The 15823-nt window shown below is 46.6% G+C and overlaps 1 protein-coding gene across 1 annotated transcript in view; it reads right to left on the reverse strand.

Moving 5' to 3' along the window:
• Positions 1-15823, reverse strand: part of LOC146963777 (uncharacterized) — a 59815-nt gene that overhangs the window by 23619 nt on the left and 20373 nt on the right. Inside the window, exons 13-15 of the mRNA XM_085768025.1 lie at positions 7619-8260; positions 4529-5170; positions 3737-4378 (exon numbers count right to left, since the gene is read on the reverse strand). Coding sequence (XP_085624151.1) covers positions 3737-4378; positions 4529-5170; positions 7619-8260 — 1926 coding nt within the window. The remainder of the gene's footprint in view (positions 1-3736; positions 4379-4528; positions 5171-7618; positions 8261-15823) is intronic.

Below are 15823 nucleotides of genomic sequence, written 5' to 3' on the forward strand. Positions count from 1 at the left end.
ACATTTTCAAAATTTTCAGAGGGACACTACCATAAATTTATATTATCTTTTTGTTTGTAAAATGACAGTCAGTGCTCTAAAGTTATATGCATTTTTCCCACTGATGAACAAAACCTCAAGAAATGTACTTTGGAATTCACAACTTTTTTTTCGTGATTACATTTTTCATTGTTGACATTTTTTATTCTGACTTGAGACTAATCATTGTCCTTCAGACGTGCTGTGCAGTGGAATTTCTTCAAAATCTCAATATTGATAAACTAAACTACTGATCTAGAAAATGATTTGTTGTAATAAAGTATCAGTCTATAATGTTTCCTACTCTATGAAGGTTCTAGCAGCTGAAACTAGCAGCTGAAACTGACAGAGTGACTGACAGAGCCGTGTTTAAGACCAAACACTCTATAAAAGTGATTGCCGTCGGAAGATATAACTATTTAAGACTTATATTAACACAAAAATTCTGCTTACTTCTGCTTTAAAGGGCCCATATTATGCAAAATCCACTTTCTACAGGTTTTGTAGTGGTCCTATGTGTTCCCGTGGCCTTTTTATGACGCCTGGAGGTGAAAAAAAATCTTTTCACTCCCTTAATTGATTTCTACACTTTTTTGAGATCGTGTCTCCAAACAGGCGAATTGGAAGTGCTGGCAGACTTGACGTCAGGATGCGCTGAACTCAAGTGACTCCACCTCCCGGTACTTCCTTATACTCCCCCTGGGCCCATAGATAGGCTATATATAAGAAGACTAGATGACTCAGTACGGCGGCCATCGTGGGACGGGCAACTCTCTCCCTCAGAGCATTAAGCCTATGGTGCATGTTCTGCTATAATGACCAGAACTTGCTCAGTTTTTGTCCGATTTCAAAATGGTTTGATTTTTTTATGAACGTCTATGCAGTTATGATGCAGCATACTTAAAATCACGGATCATTTTAATCATGTACTTTTTTTTGTAAAAGTAACATTATAGTGTCATGATGCAAATAGTTAAAGTAATAGCTAACCCTAACCCTAGTCAGAGCAATTTGCCCGTTCAAATATGGCCGACTGTGAGCTACGCCAGTGTGTAGTCCGATCCACCCCCTTGCCTGGGCCAGTCTGGAGAAACGTGAGCTCCGCCCGCTGACACTTTTCCGGAACAGTGACAGCCCCCCCCCCCCCCCCCCCCCCACACACACACACGCTCTCTCTCTCTCCCACCGTCTGTCATTTGACATGAAGCGGTAGATACGGGAGGAGCGGTCGGTACCGCGGCGGCCAGATGATCGATTTGAATCATGGACTGAAAAACAACCGCCTGTCATTAAAAATTAAATCGCGGATCAGAGAATATTGGAATGATACCGCTTCTCATCAGCGCAGCGGTCCTCATCACAAAATGGGAGACATCTGAACGAGGAAGTCTCCTCTCCCGGCGCAAAACCACATCAATATTCTCCGGTAACTTCTCATCAGTCCATACAACAGTGCACAGTTTGTGCTGCGCTACTCAGTTTCACTGCAGTTTCACACAGAACTTTCTGATGGTACTGTAGTAGGAGTATCTCCATGTTTCTCCTTCTGCCACAGTAAAAAAGGAAAGAAGGAACATTTACATTTTTTTCAGACAAGATGCCAGTCTCAGATTTTTTTTTTTTCCCGGAAATCAATGCCCGACCCCTGTCCCAATGTCAACACTGGCACATGTACCTGTAGTGAAAACCACACCCTCTCCCCGTGACGGGTGTGGAGTGGACGTGGTTTACACATCTTATTTGCGTTTCAAGGTGCAGACACAGAAATGGCTCGTTCGCAGGAGAGCTCTGGAGAGCCACTTTTAGATTGCTGAGATGTAGAGCTGCAGATTGATTTGGGGACAATACACTAGGAATACTATATGGTTGGACAACTTAGAACCATGTGAAATGGTTGAAAAACAGCATAATATGGGACCTTTAAAGTTGCCCTAAACCAAAATCAAAGGATAAAGTAAGTGACATGAAGGGGGATGTACCTGGCAGCACAAATATTGACCTTATTAATAACTTAAAATGATCCACTATATTATGAACAGAACTATCTGCTATTAATTAAGGTATCCACTTCAGAATCATTTAAAATTCCTTATCAATCAGTGGTAGTATAATTTTGATCTGTATCATCTTTTCCTTTAGTCTTGCTCTTTATTCAGTTTGTCAGCGGCCTCATTCTTAATGATAAAAGACAGAAATTATCTTAATTTCATTGTTATGTTTTTGAGTTTCCAAAGAGTTTAAAGGGACAACGAGGAGTTTTGGAAAAGCAAAGCGTTTTCACACTACATTTATGAGCCTCCGCGTGCACCGTAAAATTCTTTGACCGGCGCAAGACAGACTCATGTTTTCATTCATCAAGAATTAAAGTCAGAGGTTCAAAGAGGTTCACATATCGTCGTAGTTCCGACCATAAACGGCGATTTGGCTGCGTTATTCTCATGACTCGCCACGAAGGAAACACTGGTCGGCTCGACCAGCATTTCCACCACCACTAATAATAACAAAATAACGATAGAGACAGAACGATATATTTATCGAAAATGGGCCCATTAACAAGTGTGGGTAGCGGAGATTCATCCACATTAACGTGAGACCTTTTTATAACCGAATAGAAACTCCTCGTTGTCCCTTTAAATTACATGATATATAATTATATATTATCCAGATATTGTAGGCTATTATCATGCTGCACAACACCTCAGCGAAAGGATGTGCTAATGAATGGATTATCCTAATTATTAATGTGTATTAGTACTATAAGGTTAACAATAATTATAACAATAATATATGCATTTTACTTCTTGTTCAAATTCATCAAATTAAGCAGATACAGTTAAGCCCTTTTCTAAACAAACTTGGGTGAGACTCGTCCTTTACCTATGAAGTCTTAATGAACGTACCTCTTATTTCTGTCACCCTGTTAAATAGGTCATCAGGCAGTTGTTCAGTTGTTCTGGAGGTTATCCAGATCTGGGCAGAAGGAAACAGGTTTCCTTTGATGAGGTTTGTCAGTAGTACATCCACAGAGGCTGGTTCTCTGATATCTGTCAAGATGTCACTGTTGTTGAAGTCAAGAGGAAGTTTAGAGGTGTCCAGTCCATCCAAGACAAACAAAACTCTGAACTGTTCATAATTGGAGATGACATATTCTTTGATTTCCTCAAATACGTGATTGAACAGTCCCACCAGGCTGACTCTGTTCTCTTCTTTCATATCAAGCGCAGAGCAATTCAGTGGAAATATGATAAGTCCCTCATCTTTGGTTCTGCTAAACCAGCCTACAACCTTAGTTAACATTGAACTCTTATTTTCAACCCATGCTTTGATGAATTTGTTCACATGGAAGGATTTTCCAATACCAGCTTCTCCAATACTCAGCACAGTTCTGATGTGTTTTCCTTGTTCCTCTTTGAAGATATCAGATATTTCTTTCACTTTTGTCAAAGTATTGACCTCATCTGTTTTGACTTTTCTAATGATGTGTTCTGTGTATTTCTGATTAGGATGATCGGTGTCCTCATCTTCAGTGATTTGTTTCTTTAATATATTCCTCAAAGTTGATACCAGCTGCTGTCTCCGCGTCAAGGTCTCTGTATAAATAGAAAATGTTCAATATTTTACACCAGTTTTTTTGTTTTATTTTCTAATAAAAGTTCAAATTCTTAATATATCTAAAATAATGACATACAGTTCACACAAGATAGTTTAAACTTTTTACCTCGACACTCTGTTACTCTCCCAACATATTCATGAGGAATCTTGTCAACTCCTGAAGGTTGAGAGATGATCCAGAGACGAGCAGAGGGAAGTAAATTCCCCTTGATGAGGTTTGTTAGCAGCTCATCCATGGAGGCTCGCTCTGTTATGTCAGTCAGCTTCTTCTTATTATTTTTAAAGTCAAGAGGAAGTTCACATTGTTCCAGGCCATCAAGGATGAAAGTTATGTTGTACTTGTCATAGGTGGGAACTCCTTGTTGTTTGACATCATTAAAGAAATCATTAAGCAGATCTTCCATACTAACTTTGTCTCTTCTTGAGTTCAGATCACTGAAGTGTAGTGGCACTATGAAGTCTATGTCTTTGTTGGATTTTCCTTTTGCCCAGTCGACCATGAACTTTCTTGTTTTAAATGTTTTACCAATACCAGCCACTCCCTTCATCAGCACTGTTCGCACATTGTTTTTTGGAGATCCAAATGTTTCTTCCTTGCTTTTTAGAAGTGTTTCTTGATCTTTTTTACCTTGGATAGTTTTTATCTCGTAGAGCTCTGTGTGACTCTCACTTTGACTGTGCTCATCTTTATAGTCTTTGTGGAATCTCTGCTCCAGATAATCTCTGAGTCTCTGTTTGGCATCTTTTCCTAAAGTGAGAAATTACAGTAGAAATATAAATATAAAATGTTCAATATTTTACACCAGTTTTTTTGTTTTATTTTCTAATAAAAGTTCAAATTCTTAATATATCTAAAATAATGACATACAGTTCACACAAGATAGTTTAAGCTTTTTACCTCGACACTCTGTTACTCTCCCAACATATTCAGGAGGTATCTTGTCAACTCCTGAAGGTTGAGAGATGATCCAGAGACGAGCAGAGGGAAGTAAATTCCCCTTGATGAGGTTTGTTAGCAGCTCATCCATGGAGGCTCGCTCTGTTATGTCAGTCAGCTTCTTATTATTATTTTTAAAGTCAAGAGGAAGTTCACATTGTTCCAGGCCATCAAGGATGAAAGTTATGTTGTACTTGTCATAGGTGGGAACTCCTTGTTGTTTGACATCATTAAAGAAATCATTAAGCAGATCTTCCATACTAACTTTGTCTCTTCTTGAGTTCAGATCACTGAAGTGTAGTGGCACTATGAAGTCTATGTCTTTGTTGGATTCTCCTTTTGCCCAGTCGACCATGAACTTTCTTGTTTTAAATGTTTTACCAATACCAGCCACTCCCTTCATCAGCACTGTTCGCACATTGTTTTTTGGAGATCCAAATATTTCTTCATTGCTTTTTAGAAGTGTTTCTTGATCTTTTTTACCTTGGATAGTTTTTATCTCGTAGAGCTCTGTGTGACTCTCACTTTGACTGTGCTCATCTTTATAGTCTTTGTGGAATCTCTGCTCCAGATAATCTCTGAGTCTCTGTTTGGCATCTTTTCCTAAAGTGAGAAATTACAGTAGAAATATAAAATATAAATATAAAATGTTCAATATTTTACACCAGTTTTTTTGTTTTATTTTCTAATAAAAGTTCAAATTCTTAATATATCTAAAATAATGACATACAGTTCACACAAGATAGTTTAAAGTGGAGGTGAAGCAGCCAGCCAATTTAACATAATTCATTAAATGGATTTCCAGTGTGCTTAAACTTAGACAAACTAACACATGAAACACAAGCATTTAGGAGAAAATGCGAGTTGAAAATTGCATTTTTTAGCTAGTGCGCCGCCATCTTGTCGTTCGACTGTCCGTGACGTCACGGTGTTGGTTGCCTGCGCTGGCTGACAGCCACAGACAGTGAAAGTGAAGGACATAGCTACAGACAGAGACGGTAAAACATGACACTGTGGAGGCACTGGATTAGAACAGACACAGAGGAGACCTCTACTGTGTTGCTCCTTCTGTGAACTAGTTTTACAGTGTTAAAAACTAGAAAAAAAACCTCTGTTTTCATTAACTGCCGCTAAATGAGCCGCCGCAGCAGCGGAGCTGTTAACAAGACTCCGCTGCTGATCTTGGAGTGATCATTTCTTACAGCATGTTTACATCCAGTCTGGATGTGATCCACAGGAAAATTCTGATCAACCCTGAAAGTTGATCATTCACCGGATCAACCGACAACAACCTGACTTTACTCCGAAAGTTTTCAGTTTAGCTGCCACAGCCCGTCCTCCGACCGGCCCACGTTCACACCGTGATAAGCATCAGTCACCGCGGGGAGACGGGCTGGACCCTCCGGTCTCACACCGAGGAGCCTTCACACACACACACACACACACACACACACACACACACACACACACACACACACACACACACACACACACACAGCAGCGATCTGATGACATCGGTATTAATGTAATAGCGCCCATCACCAATAAATAAGAAGGGAAGATCTCTGATCTCATCCTCCACACACCCAGCCCTCAGCAGAAGACTATTCAAACAATAAATATGTCTTACCTTTACAACAGGTGTCCAACACAGTCAGCAGCAGCAGTCATCCAGCTCCAACTGTTTAATAATCCACCGATATTCCCGTTTACATCGCGTTCCTCATCTATGGCAGCCAGCGCGGTGTTTCATTCATTTGCATTGTGTGGGAAAAAAAAGTTTTAGCTAACGTTAGCTTTAGCTTTAGCTTCAGCTCCTGACAGGAGAGGCTGACAGAAGAGACAGTGAAGCCTCTCTGCTGCTGGTACCGAGTCCAGACCACCGGTCCAGAGGTCCAGACAGTCCGACACACCGCGTCCGAGCCGCGCGGACCGTGTCCGTGTGGAAGTAACGTTGCACCGGGAGTAAACAACGCGGTGGAACCGTACAACACAGGTCCGGTTGATCAGAAACACGGCTGCTGCCGCCGCTATTTTTTTTTTTTTTTTCCACACAATGCAAATGAATGAAACACCGCGCTGGCTGCCATAGATGAGGAACGCCATGTAAACGGGAATATCGGTGGATTATTAAACTGTTGGAGCTGGATGACTGCTGCTGCTGACTGTGTTGGACACCTGTTGTAAAGGTAAGACATATTTATTGTTTGAATAGTCTTCTGCTGAGGGCTGGGTGTGTGGAGGATGAGATCAGAGATCTTCCCTTCTTATTTATTGGTTATGGGCGCTATTACATTAATACCGATGTCATCAGATCGCTGCTGTGTGTGTGTGTGTGTGTGTGTGTGTGTGTGTGTGTGTGTGTGTGTGTGTGTGTGTGTGTGTGTGTGTGTGTGCCCGTCTCCCCGCGGTGACTGATGCTTATCACGGTGTGAACGTGGGCCGGTCGGAGGACGGGCTGTGGCAGCTAAACTGAAAACTTTCGGAGTAAAGTCAGGTTGTTGTCGGTTGATCCGGTGAATGATCAACTTTCAGGGTTGATCAGAATTTTCCTGTGGATCACATCCAGACTGGATGTAAACATGCTGTAAGAAATGATCACTCCAAGATCAGCAGCGGAGTCTTGTTAACAGCTCCGCTGCTGCGGCGGCTCATTTAGCGGCAGTTAATGAAAACAGAGGTTTTTTTTCTAGTTTTTAACACTGTAAAACTAGTTCACAGAAGGAGCAACACAGTAGAGGTCTCCTCTGTGTCTGTTCTAATCCAGTGCCTCCACAGTGTCATGTTTTACCGTCTCTGTCTGTAGCTATGTCCTTCACTTTCACTGTCTGTGGCTGTCAGCCAGCGCAGGCAACCAACACCGTGACGTCACGGACAGTCGAACGACAAGATGGCGGCGCACTAGCTAAAAAATGCAATTTTCAACTCGCATTTTCTCCTAAATGCTTGTGTTTCATGTGTTAGTTTGTCTAAGTTTAAGCACACTGGAAATCCATTTAATGAATTATGTTAAATTGGCTGGCTGCTTCACCTCCACTTTAAGCTTTTTACCTCGACACTCTGTTACTCTCCCAACATATTCAGCAGGTATCTTGTCAACTCCTGAAGGTTGAGAGATGATCCAGAGACGAGCAGAGGGAAGTAACTTCCCCTTGATGAGGTTTGTTAGCAGCTGATCCATGGAGACTTGCTTTTTTATGTCAGTCAGCTTCTTCTTCTTCTTTTTAAAGTCAAGAGGAAGTTCACATTGTTCCAGGCCATCAAGGATGAAAGTTATGTTGTACTTGTCATAGGTGGGAACTCCTTGTTGTTTGACATCATTAAAGAAATCATTAAGCAGATCTTCCATACTAACTTTGTCTCTTCTTGAGTTCAGATCACTGAAGTGTAGTGGCACTATGAAGTCTATGTCTTTGTTGGATTCTCCTTTTGCCCAGTCAACCATGAACTTTCTTGTTTTAAATGTTTTACCAATACCAGCCACTCCCTTCATCAGCACTGTTCGCACATTGTTTTTTGGAGATCCAAATATTTCTTCATTGCTTTTTAGAAGTGTTTCTTGATCTTTTTTACCTTGGATAGTTTTTATCTCGTAGAGCTCTGTGTGACTCTCACTTTGACTGTGCTCATCTTTATAGTCTTTGTGGAATCTCTGCTCCAAATAAGCTCTGAGTCTCTGTTTGGCATCTTTTCCTAAAGTGAGAAATTACAGTAGAAATATAAAATATAAATATAAAATGTTCAATATTTTACACCAGTTTTTTTGTTTTATTTTCTAATAAAAGTTCAAATTCTTAAAGGGATAGTTCACCCTAGAATGATATTTCGCTCATTATCTACTCACCCTCATGTGGACTAAGGGCTGGAAGAAGTTTCAGAGTCCTCCGTCCCTTCTCTGAGTTACAGGGGGTCTCAGCGTAGCAGTGCATGTCCATATAACGGTTGTAAAGGGACACCAGAGCTCTTCGTAAAAAAACACACACAAAAAAACATCCAAATACCTCCATGCTGCTCGTATGTAATGTCCGTCTTGTGCTGAAGCCCCAAATTGCGTAATTGTCCCGAAAAAAATTAAATAAGTCTATATTTTAAGCTTGTTTGTAGCGGAAGCTTCTCAAAGCTCCTCTTCCTGGTCCGTCCAAATCTCGCATGATTCGCAGTAACAGCACTGACGCCGGCGCAAATCACGCGAGATTTGGACGGACCAGGAAGAGGAGCTTTGAGAAGCTTCCGCTACAAACAAGCTTAAAATATAGACTTATTTAATTTTTTTCGGGACAATTACGCAATTTGGGGCTTCAGCACAAGACGGACATTACATACGAGCAGCATGGAGGTATTTGGATGTTTTTTTGTGTGTGTTTTTTTACGAAGAGCTCTGGTGTCCCTTTACAACCGTTATATGGACATTGTGTGGAGATTTCCTATTTTCAGACATGTTATTTGTCTCCTGCTATTTTACGTTGTTAGGAGTTAATAGCGCCCTCTAGCGGCGGCATTACACCTAGTGTTTCTTCTTCAGTGGTTATCATTACTGTGACTCGGTTTGACCGGTGAAGCTGAGCTGGTGAGTTGATGTGTATAAAGTAATGTAACTTGTGTTAAATATCATAAATATGGCCATTAAGGTAGTAATGTTTATATATTTGTGTTTTCCAGTTGATTACCTGCTGCTACTGCTGCTGATACAGTTGCTACTGACGGCATGATCACTGTTTTTGTGCCGAAAGAAAAGCATGTGTGGAGTTGCTAATGAAGAAATAAACAAGTGAAAAGACAGAGATTGTGTCGGAGCTGAGTGTGACACTGTTTCGCCGGTCAAGCACACCCCGTGCGGTGGGATTTATTAGGTTAACACAGTTAGGTTAATAAAAAACCGTACAGTAATCAACACTAAGCCAACCCCGTGACGGGGAAGCGGAGGTCGGACAGTGTCAACAACAGCAAGCTACAGGAGGCTAGCGTGCGGACGAGACCCGGCGGAGCTTCGCGGCCGATCGACGGAGCTTCGGACCCGGTCCCGGCCCTCAGGAGAGGAGTTCGTATGTTCTGTGACTGTGCTTGAGTGACTTTCATTGTGACTGTTTAGCGCGACGGCATAGGATAAGCCGATCGCCGTGAATTAGCTGTTAGCACGCTAGTTAGCCGCTAAGCTAACGGAAGTGGATCGGCGCCATCTTGGTCCAGGTACGGCCGGCCGGAAGTGCGTCATCAAAACAAACAAAAGGCTCGTTCGAGATGAACTGCGCCTCGCCTGGACGGCCGGCGAGAGCAGGCGGCAGCAGCAGGGGGCGGTGACAGAAAGCTGCAGTCAAGTCGGACAGTTTCCAGCCGCCGTCAATACAAACAGGAAGTCACCAAAGTATATATTTCTTATGCTGTACTGCAATTGTCCAATAAATAACCAATATATGTCTCAGGATATAAGTTTGACTCAGTGTGAATATTTTTTTTAAGCAGTAGGCCTACAACATGATATTCATATAATCTAGCATCATACAACAACACGTAGTGTTTGCAGTCCTAACTAAGAGCCAATCAGCTCATGATCCGGTGCGTTTCCCATCATGCCCTGAGGCTTGCAGGCGGTTGCAGTCGGTGGAGAGCAACTGCGGCGCCTGGCTCTAAAAACTGCGGCCGCCTTGATCTCGTGAGGTTATCGTTGCAGGCGCGTGCATGACGTCAGAGCAAGTCGGGATCAAGTCGGACACAAATCTAACCGGCATGCATTGTGCGCTGGTCACCGGCGATCGATTCTGCGCACGCCTGGCTCATCTCGAACGAGCCTAAAGAGTGAAAGAGAGAGGGACAATAAAAGCATGGCGGACTGTGGGGAATTAAAGAAGAAGCGTTCCTATGCACAAGGGGCTTTTACTAGGAAGGCAAATGCCAATGAGTTTAACATGGAACTTTTGAATGAGCATGACCTCAAACTTGAACTGAAAGCGCTCAAGGGAAGTTATGAAGAGATCTGTAATAGCAGTTTTGATTACATTGCTGTTATGGAAGAAGAGGATGCAAGTGGATTCGACATGGATGTAGCTGATGTGAAGAAAAGGCTGCATGAATGCCGCGCAAAGTATCAAGACACAGAGATGAAGGTAAAAAAGACATTGTGGTCCCGCTGTGCATCGGGTCAATTTGGCAGTTTAAAGGCGGACCTCAAAGAAGTGTTTGGCCAAGCCGAAGCGCTCCTTTCAGGCCACTTGACCCATGACCAGTATGAGCTAGTGCACACAGCATTAGAGAGCAGAGTCGAAGCACTGGAGGAGTTTGTGCGAGACTGGGACCGCTTCGTCCCGAACAAGGAGGTAGATGACATGTGGGTCTGCCTCAAAGACTATAAGGAGAAGAGAAAAATGACTATAGTTGCACTGACTAACTACATGCACCAAGGCAGAAGGTCAGCGCATGGCGACCTTGGTGTCCTGGCAAGCGGTCAAGAGGACGTGGGGGACGTTGACGTCGGAGACGATGGTCAAGACGGTGTGGACAGCGGAGGAACGTCCACCGCTGACAAACCGAGTGCGCCTCCGGACGTTGGCGGGGACAGCGGCACAGCGCAGGATGATGGAGTGCAAAGTGCAGGTGCAGGCCCAGCCACCAACCCAACCGCTGCTGTGACTGGCAGTGCACTAGATGGTAATGTGGACATTCTTGATGGGGCACAAGGCACGGGCCCCCCGTCGGGGTCTCCCCAAGCGCCACCACAGAGACATCCACCACAGTGGTCCTTGAACCCAACATTTAACCCCGGCTTCTCTAGCACACCGCGACAGCAGCGAGGAGCGCATGCTGTGCTACCAGACAGTGTTGGGACAGGACGGAGCATGTCTGCTACCTCTCAGGGGTTAATCGGGCCCAGGATTGCGCTCGCACCCCTAAGCCTACCAAAGTTCTCTGGAGACAGGAGAAGCTATTGGAGATGGAAGAGTAACTGGGGGACCCTCCAGGCATTAGCTGAACCCACAGGCTCCCCTGAGTGTAGGCTCTTCCACCTGCTGGACAGTATTGCTGATGCAGTAAAGCGCTAACTCAGGCTGTCTCATTGCCGTACCGCGGAGGAGGTCTTCCGGGTTTTGGAGGACTGTTACGGGGACATGTCGCAAATAGCGGACGACATAGTACTGGAGCTGCAGGACTTACCAGCTGTGCGCAACAACCAACCAAGGGAGGCATTGCAGTTGATCCAAGCGGAGGAAAGAGCGCTGTTGGACCTTATAGACTTGGGTTGTGAGGACGCCATAAAAAACCAGTTGGTGATCCGGTCACTTGAAAGTAAGCTGCCGGAAAGTATGATGGAAAGGTGGCTTTTGTACCGATGCGACGCGGCCAGCAACGTCAACCCACGTAACCGGTTCGACAAACTATGGCAGTTCCTGAGAGATCAGAAGACAGTTCTGGTGCAACTGGAGCAGTTACAGATCACCAGACGACCAAACTCTGCCAGAGCAGGTGAACCAAGCCCCCGTGAGAAGCCAAAGGAAAGACCGGGGGACCGAAGGCAGGAAAGGCGTTCATTTACCAAGGCCACGGCAAGTGAGGCGAGGGAAGAATCATCGCAAGATCCTTGCGGTATGTGTGGCGAAGAAGGACATACTGGACGTCTATACCGCTGTAAGACATTTAAGAAGGCTAATCCAGCAGAGCGCAGGGCGCAAGTAAAAAAGACTAAAGCCTGCCCCAAATGCCTGGATCTCCATGGGAGGGACAGTCCCTGCAATAAAAACTTTCTGTGTCGCAATGACGAATGTAAAAGAGGCGACGCCCCTCCAGATCACCACTTCTTCCTTTGCCTCAAATCACCAGCCAGAAAGGACACTGTTAGGGCGGAGACCAAGGGGGAAAGGAGGAGAGAACCCCGTGGTCCGACCGAAGAACAAGAGACTTTGTTTGCTAGCCTAGGTCTGACTCCGGAGCAGCTGGAGGCTGTTCGTAAGGCCTGCACAAATAAAGTGTCCTCAACAATATGTGCTGGCAAAGATTTCGTGGACGAGAGTGGACCCAAAGAACACCCAGTCCTCATGATGTTGGTGGAGGTCACGACCAAGAGAGGAGACTGGGTCGGAGCCCTCATTGACCTGGCCTCCGATACTAACTATATCACTCACCAAGCAGCAGAGAGGCTTGGATTGGCAGGTGAGCCAATCACACTGGTCGTGTATGGTGTGGGTGGTATGGAGGCTAGGGTTGAGACAAAGAGGTACTGCGTGAGCATAAAAGTAGCCACAAAGAAGGGGACATGGCAGCTCCATGAGATGCTCTGCTATGGTCTAGAGGAGATCGCCAGAGTGGACCATGCAGTGGACTCGGAGCGCTTGGAGAAATTCTTCCCTGGTGTTGTCAAACCGGGGGAGCTGACCCGCCCGGAGAAAGTTGAGTTACTTATCAGTACCCGGGAAGGTCGCCTTGCTCCCCAGCGGATGATGAGGAGCGGCGATCTGGTGTTGTGGGACGGTCCGCTCGGTAAGACCGTCAGTGGCGTGCACCCGGACCTTTTTGAGGACATTGAGGTGACTGCGCGCCACTCATCGACTCACTTTGCATGTTCCATGAGAGCGGAGTCCAGGAGAGTCGAGGTTCACCATAACTACCACCCCGATCTAAAGAGCAGCGTGGAAGTCGGAACCACGGCTGCGTCCAATGCTGAGATCGTTAAGTGGCTGCAGTGGGACAGCATTGGGGCCGCCTGTGACCCTATGTGCGGTGGTTGTCGGTGTGGAAAGTGCGCCCCTGGGGGGAAGGAGATGTCTCTCGCTGACGAGCGCGAGTTAGAGATCATCAGGGGAGGTCTGACCTTCAAGTTAAGCGACAACCACAGCGACAAGCCCCACTGGGACGCCAGGTACCCCTGGAAGGAGAACCCTGCTACCCTGCCGAACAATCGCGAAGCTGTCAAGGCGGCGTTCCTGAAATCGGAGAAGCGCCTTGAGAGGGATCCAAAGTGGAAGGAGGCTTACGCGAGGCAGGTGCACGACATGGTAGCCAGGGGAGCTGCAATCAAGCTTTCCAGGGCCGTGATTGACAGTTGGAACGGAGCTGTGTGGTGGGTGAACCACCTGACAGCACCCAACCCACACTCCGTCTCCACTCCTGTAAGACTAGTCTGGGACAGCAGCCGGGAGTTCAGGGGTGTTAGCCTGAATAGCATCCTGCTGAAGGGTCCAGACGTCTTGAACCCCATCCGCGCGGTTCTGCTCCGTTTCCGGGAGGGGGAGCACGCGGCGGTTGGAGATGTATCCAAGATGTACAACTCGGTGTGGTTGGAGGATCAGGAGGTGCATGTCCATCGCTTCCTGTGGAGGGACTCTCCGGCGTATGACATCGAGGACTACGCCGTGGTACGGGTGAACATGGGCGATAAGCCGGCTGGCTGTATTGCCCAAGTGGCCATGAGGGAGACCGCCCATCTGCCCCAGTTTGCCGACAAAGTGGATGAGAGACATGTCATCGTGGACAACGCCTACGTGGATGACATTCTGGTGTCCCACAATGACCCCCAGAGACTGAGCGAGATCCTTCAGGGGGTTGAGGCCATCCTTGCAACCGGGGGATTTTACCTGAAGCCATGGGTGCGGTCTGGCCACAGTGGGAGGAAAGGTGGTGTTCCCACCCAGACTGAAACTATCGTGTTGCCCAACCAGTTGCGCGACGAGGACAACAAGGCCCTGGGAGTGGGTTACCACGTGGGGGAGGACAAACTTTTCCTCATGGTGGCCGTCAATTTCTCCACAAGGAAGAAAAAGATGCGCACCGAGCTCGACCTCACCGTGGAGGACATAGAGGAGAAGACACCGGATCCTCTTACCCGTCGTATGTTGCTGAGCCAGGTAGCCGGGCTTTACGACCCTCTTGGTCTGGCAACGCCCCTGAAACAGAAGGGCGTCATTCTCGTCAGGAGGGCCTTTCAAGAGGCCGGGACGTTGACTAAGGATACGTGGGATAAGCCACTGTCAGATGAGCTGCGCGGGAAGGCGATCGAGCTCTTCAAAGAGTTTGCCCAGCTGAGCACCATCACATTCCCCAGGAGTATTACCCCTACCGGCTGGCTGGGTAAACCCTGGGGGATTACATTCTCCGATGGGAGCTGTGACTCTTATGGGGCGGTTCTCTACCTGCGCTGGGAGACTTCAGGAGGTGTTGTGACTCGGCTCGTGGAGTCAAAGGCTAAATTGACCCCCCTCGACCAGAAGGGCGACGCTGTGAAAGCGGAGATCTGCGGAGCCGTCTTTGCCGCCCGCCTGAAAGGTTACATACTGAAGCACGGGCGGTTGGAAGTGAGCAGGTGGTACCACTTCGTTGACAGCCAAACTGTGTTGGGAGCCATCCAGCGGGAAAGTTATGGGTTTCAAACTTTCTTCGCTAACCGTGTTGGTGAAATCCAAAAGGCCGGACCTGTGACAGATTGGTGGTGGGTCCCTGGTCAGTACAACGTGGCTGATCTTGTCACGAGAGGGTGTTCCCCTGAGCAGCTTGATGGTGACTGCCTGTGGCAGAGAGGTCCCGAGTTCCTGACCAGAGCAGTGGAGGAGTGGCCCATGAAGTCTGCTGCAGAGGTGGCCTCCGGTATCAGGGAGGTTGTGAGTAAGCTCCAAAGGAAAGCTTTCTCTGCCATCATTACAAGGGCTCAGGCAAAGAAGTTGTCTGGTTCGGACGGTCCTACCGGTGTGGACGCCGTGGTCGAGGACGGGGCGATCACATGGCCTCCTTCGGTTGATGATAAGGGATCCTCGCCAGGTGCTGCCACAGGATCTTCTTCAACAGCATCTAGAGCCTGCGATATGAAGAGGTTCTGGGGTTTGGCTCTTGTAGGACAGATGGATCTCTCGAGGTTTGATACACTAAACAAGCTCTGTGGTGCTGTCGGATACATCCACAGAGCCATTCACTCCTGGTTACTCAGCAGGAATCGAACCGGCGAGCGAGAACAGTGGGAGGCAGTCCTCACAGTCCAGGAGCGAGGAGAGGCATTCAAGGACTTATGTCTCGCTGCCCAGACAGGTGTGACCTTCCCCACGACTACACTCAACCGTCTGGTTGTGAACAAGGACCGTGCAATGGGCCTCTTGCTGTGCCACGGCCGGATTCAGTCCGTTGATAAGGAGGGACCTGGGGTCCCACTGATCCCCTACAAGGAGTGGATCAGCACCCTCCTTGCTGAAGAAACCCGCCGTGTCAACCACGAAGGCGTTGCCGGTACCCTCCTTCGGATGAGGAAAAGAGCCTGGGTGGTGCAAGGCCCTAGAGTTGCTCGCA

This window comes from Trachurus japonicus, chromosome 22, assembly GCF_045865225.1.
Source record: "Trachurus japonicus isolate A0001 chromosome 22, Traja_1.0".
Taxonomy (NCBI): Eukaryota; Metazoa; Chordata; class Actinopteri; order Carangiformes; family Carangidae; genus Trachurus; species Trachurus japonicus.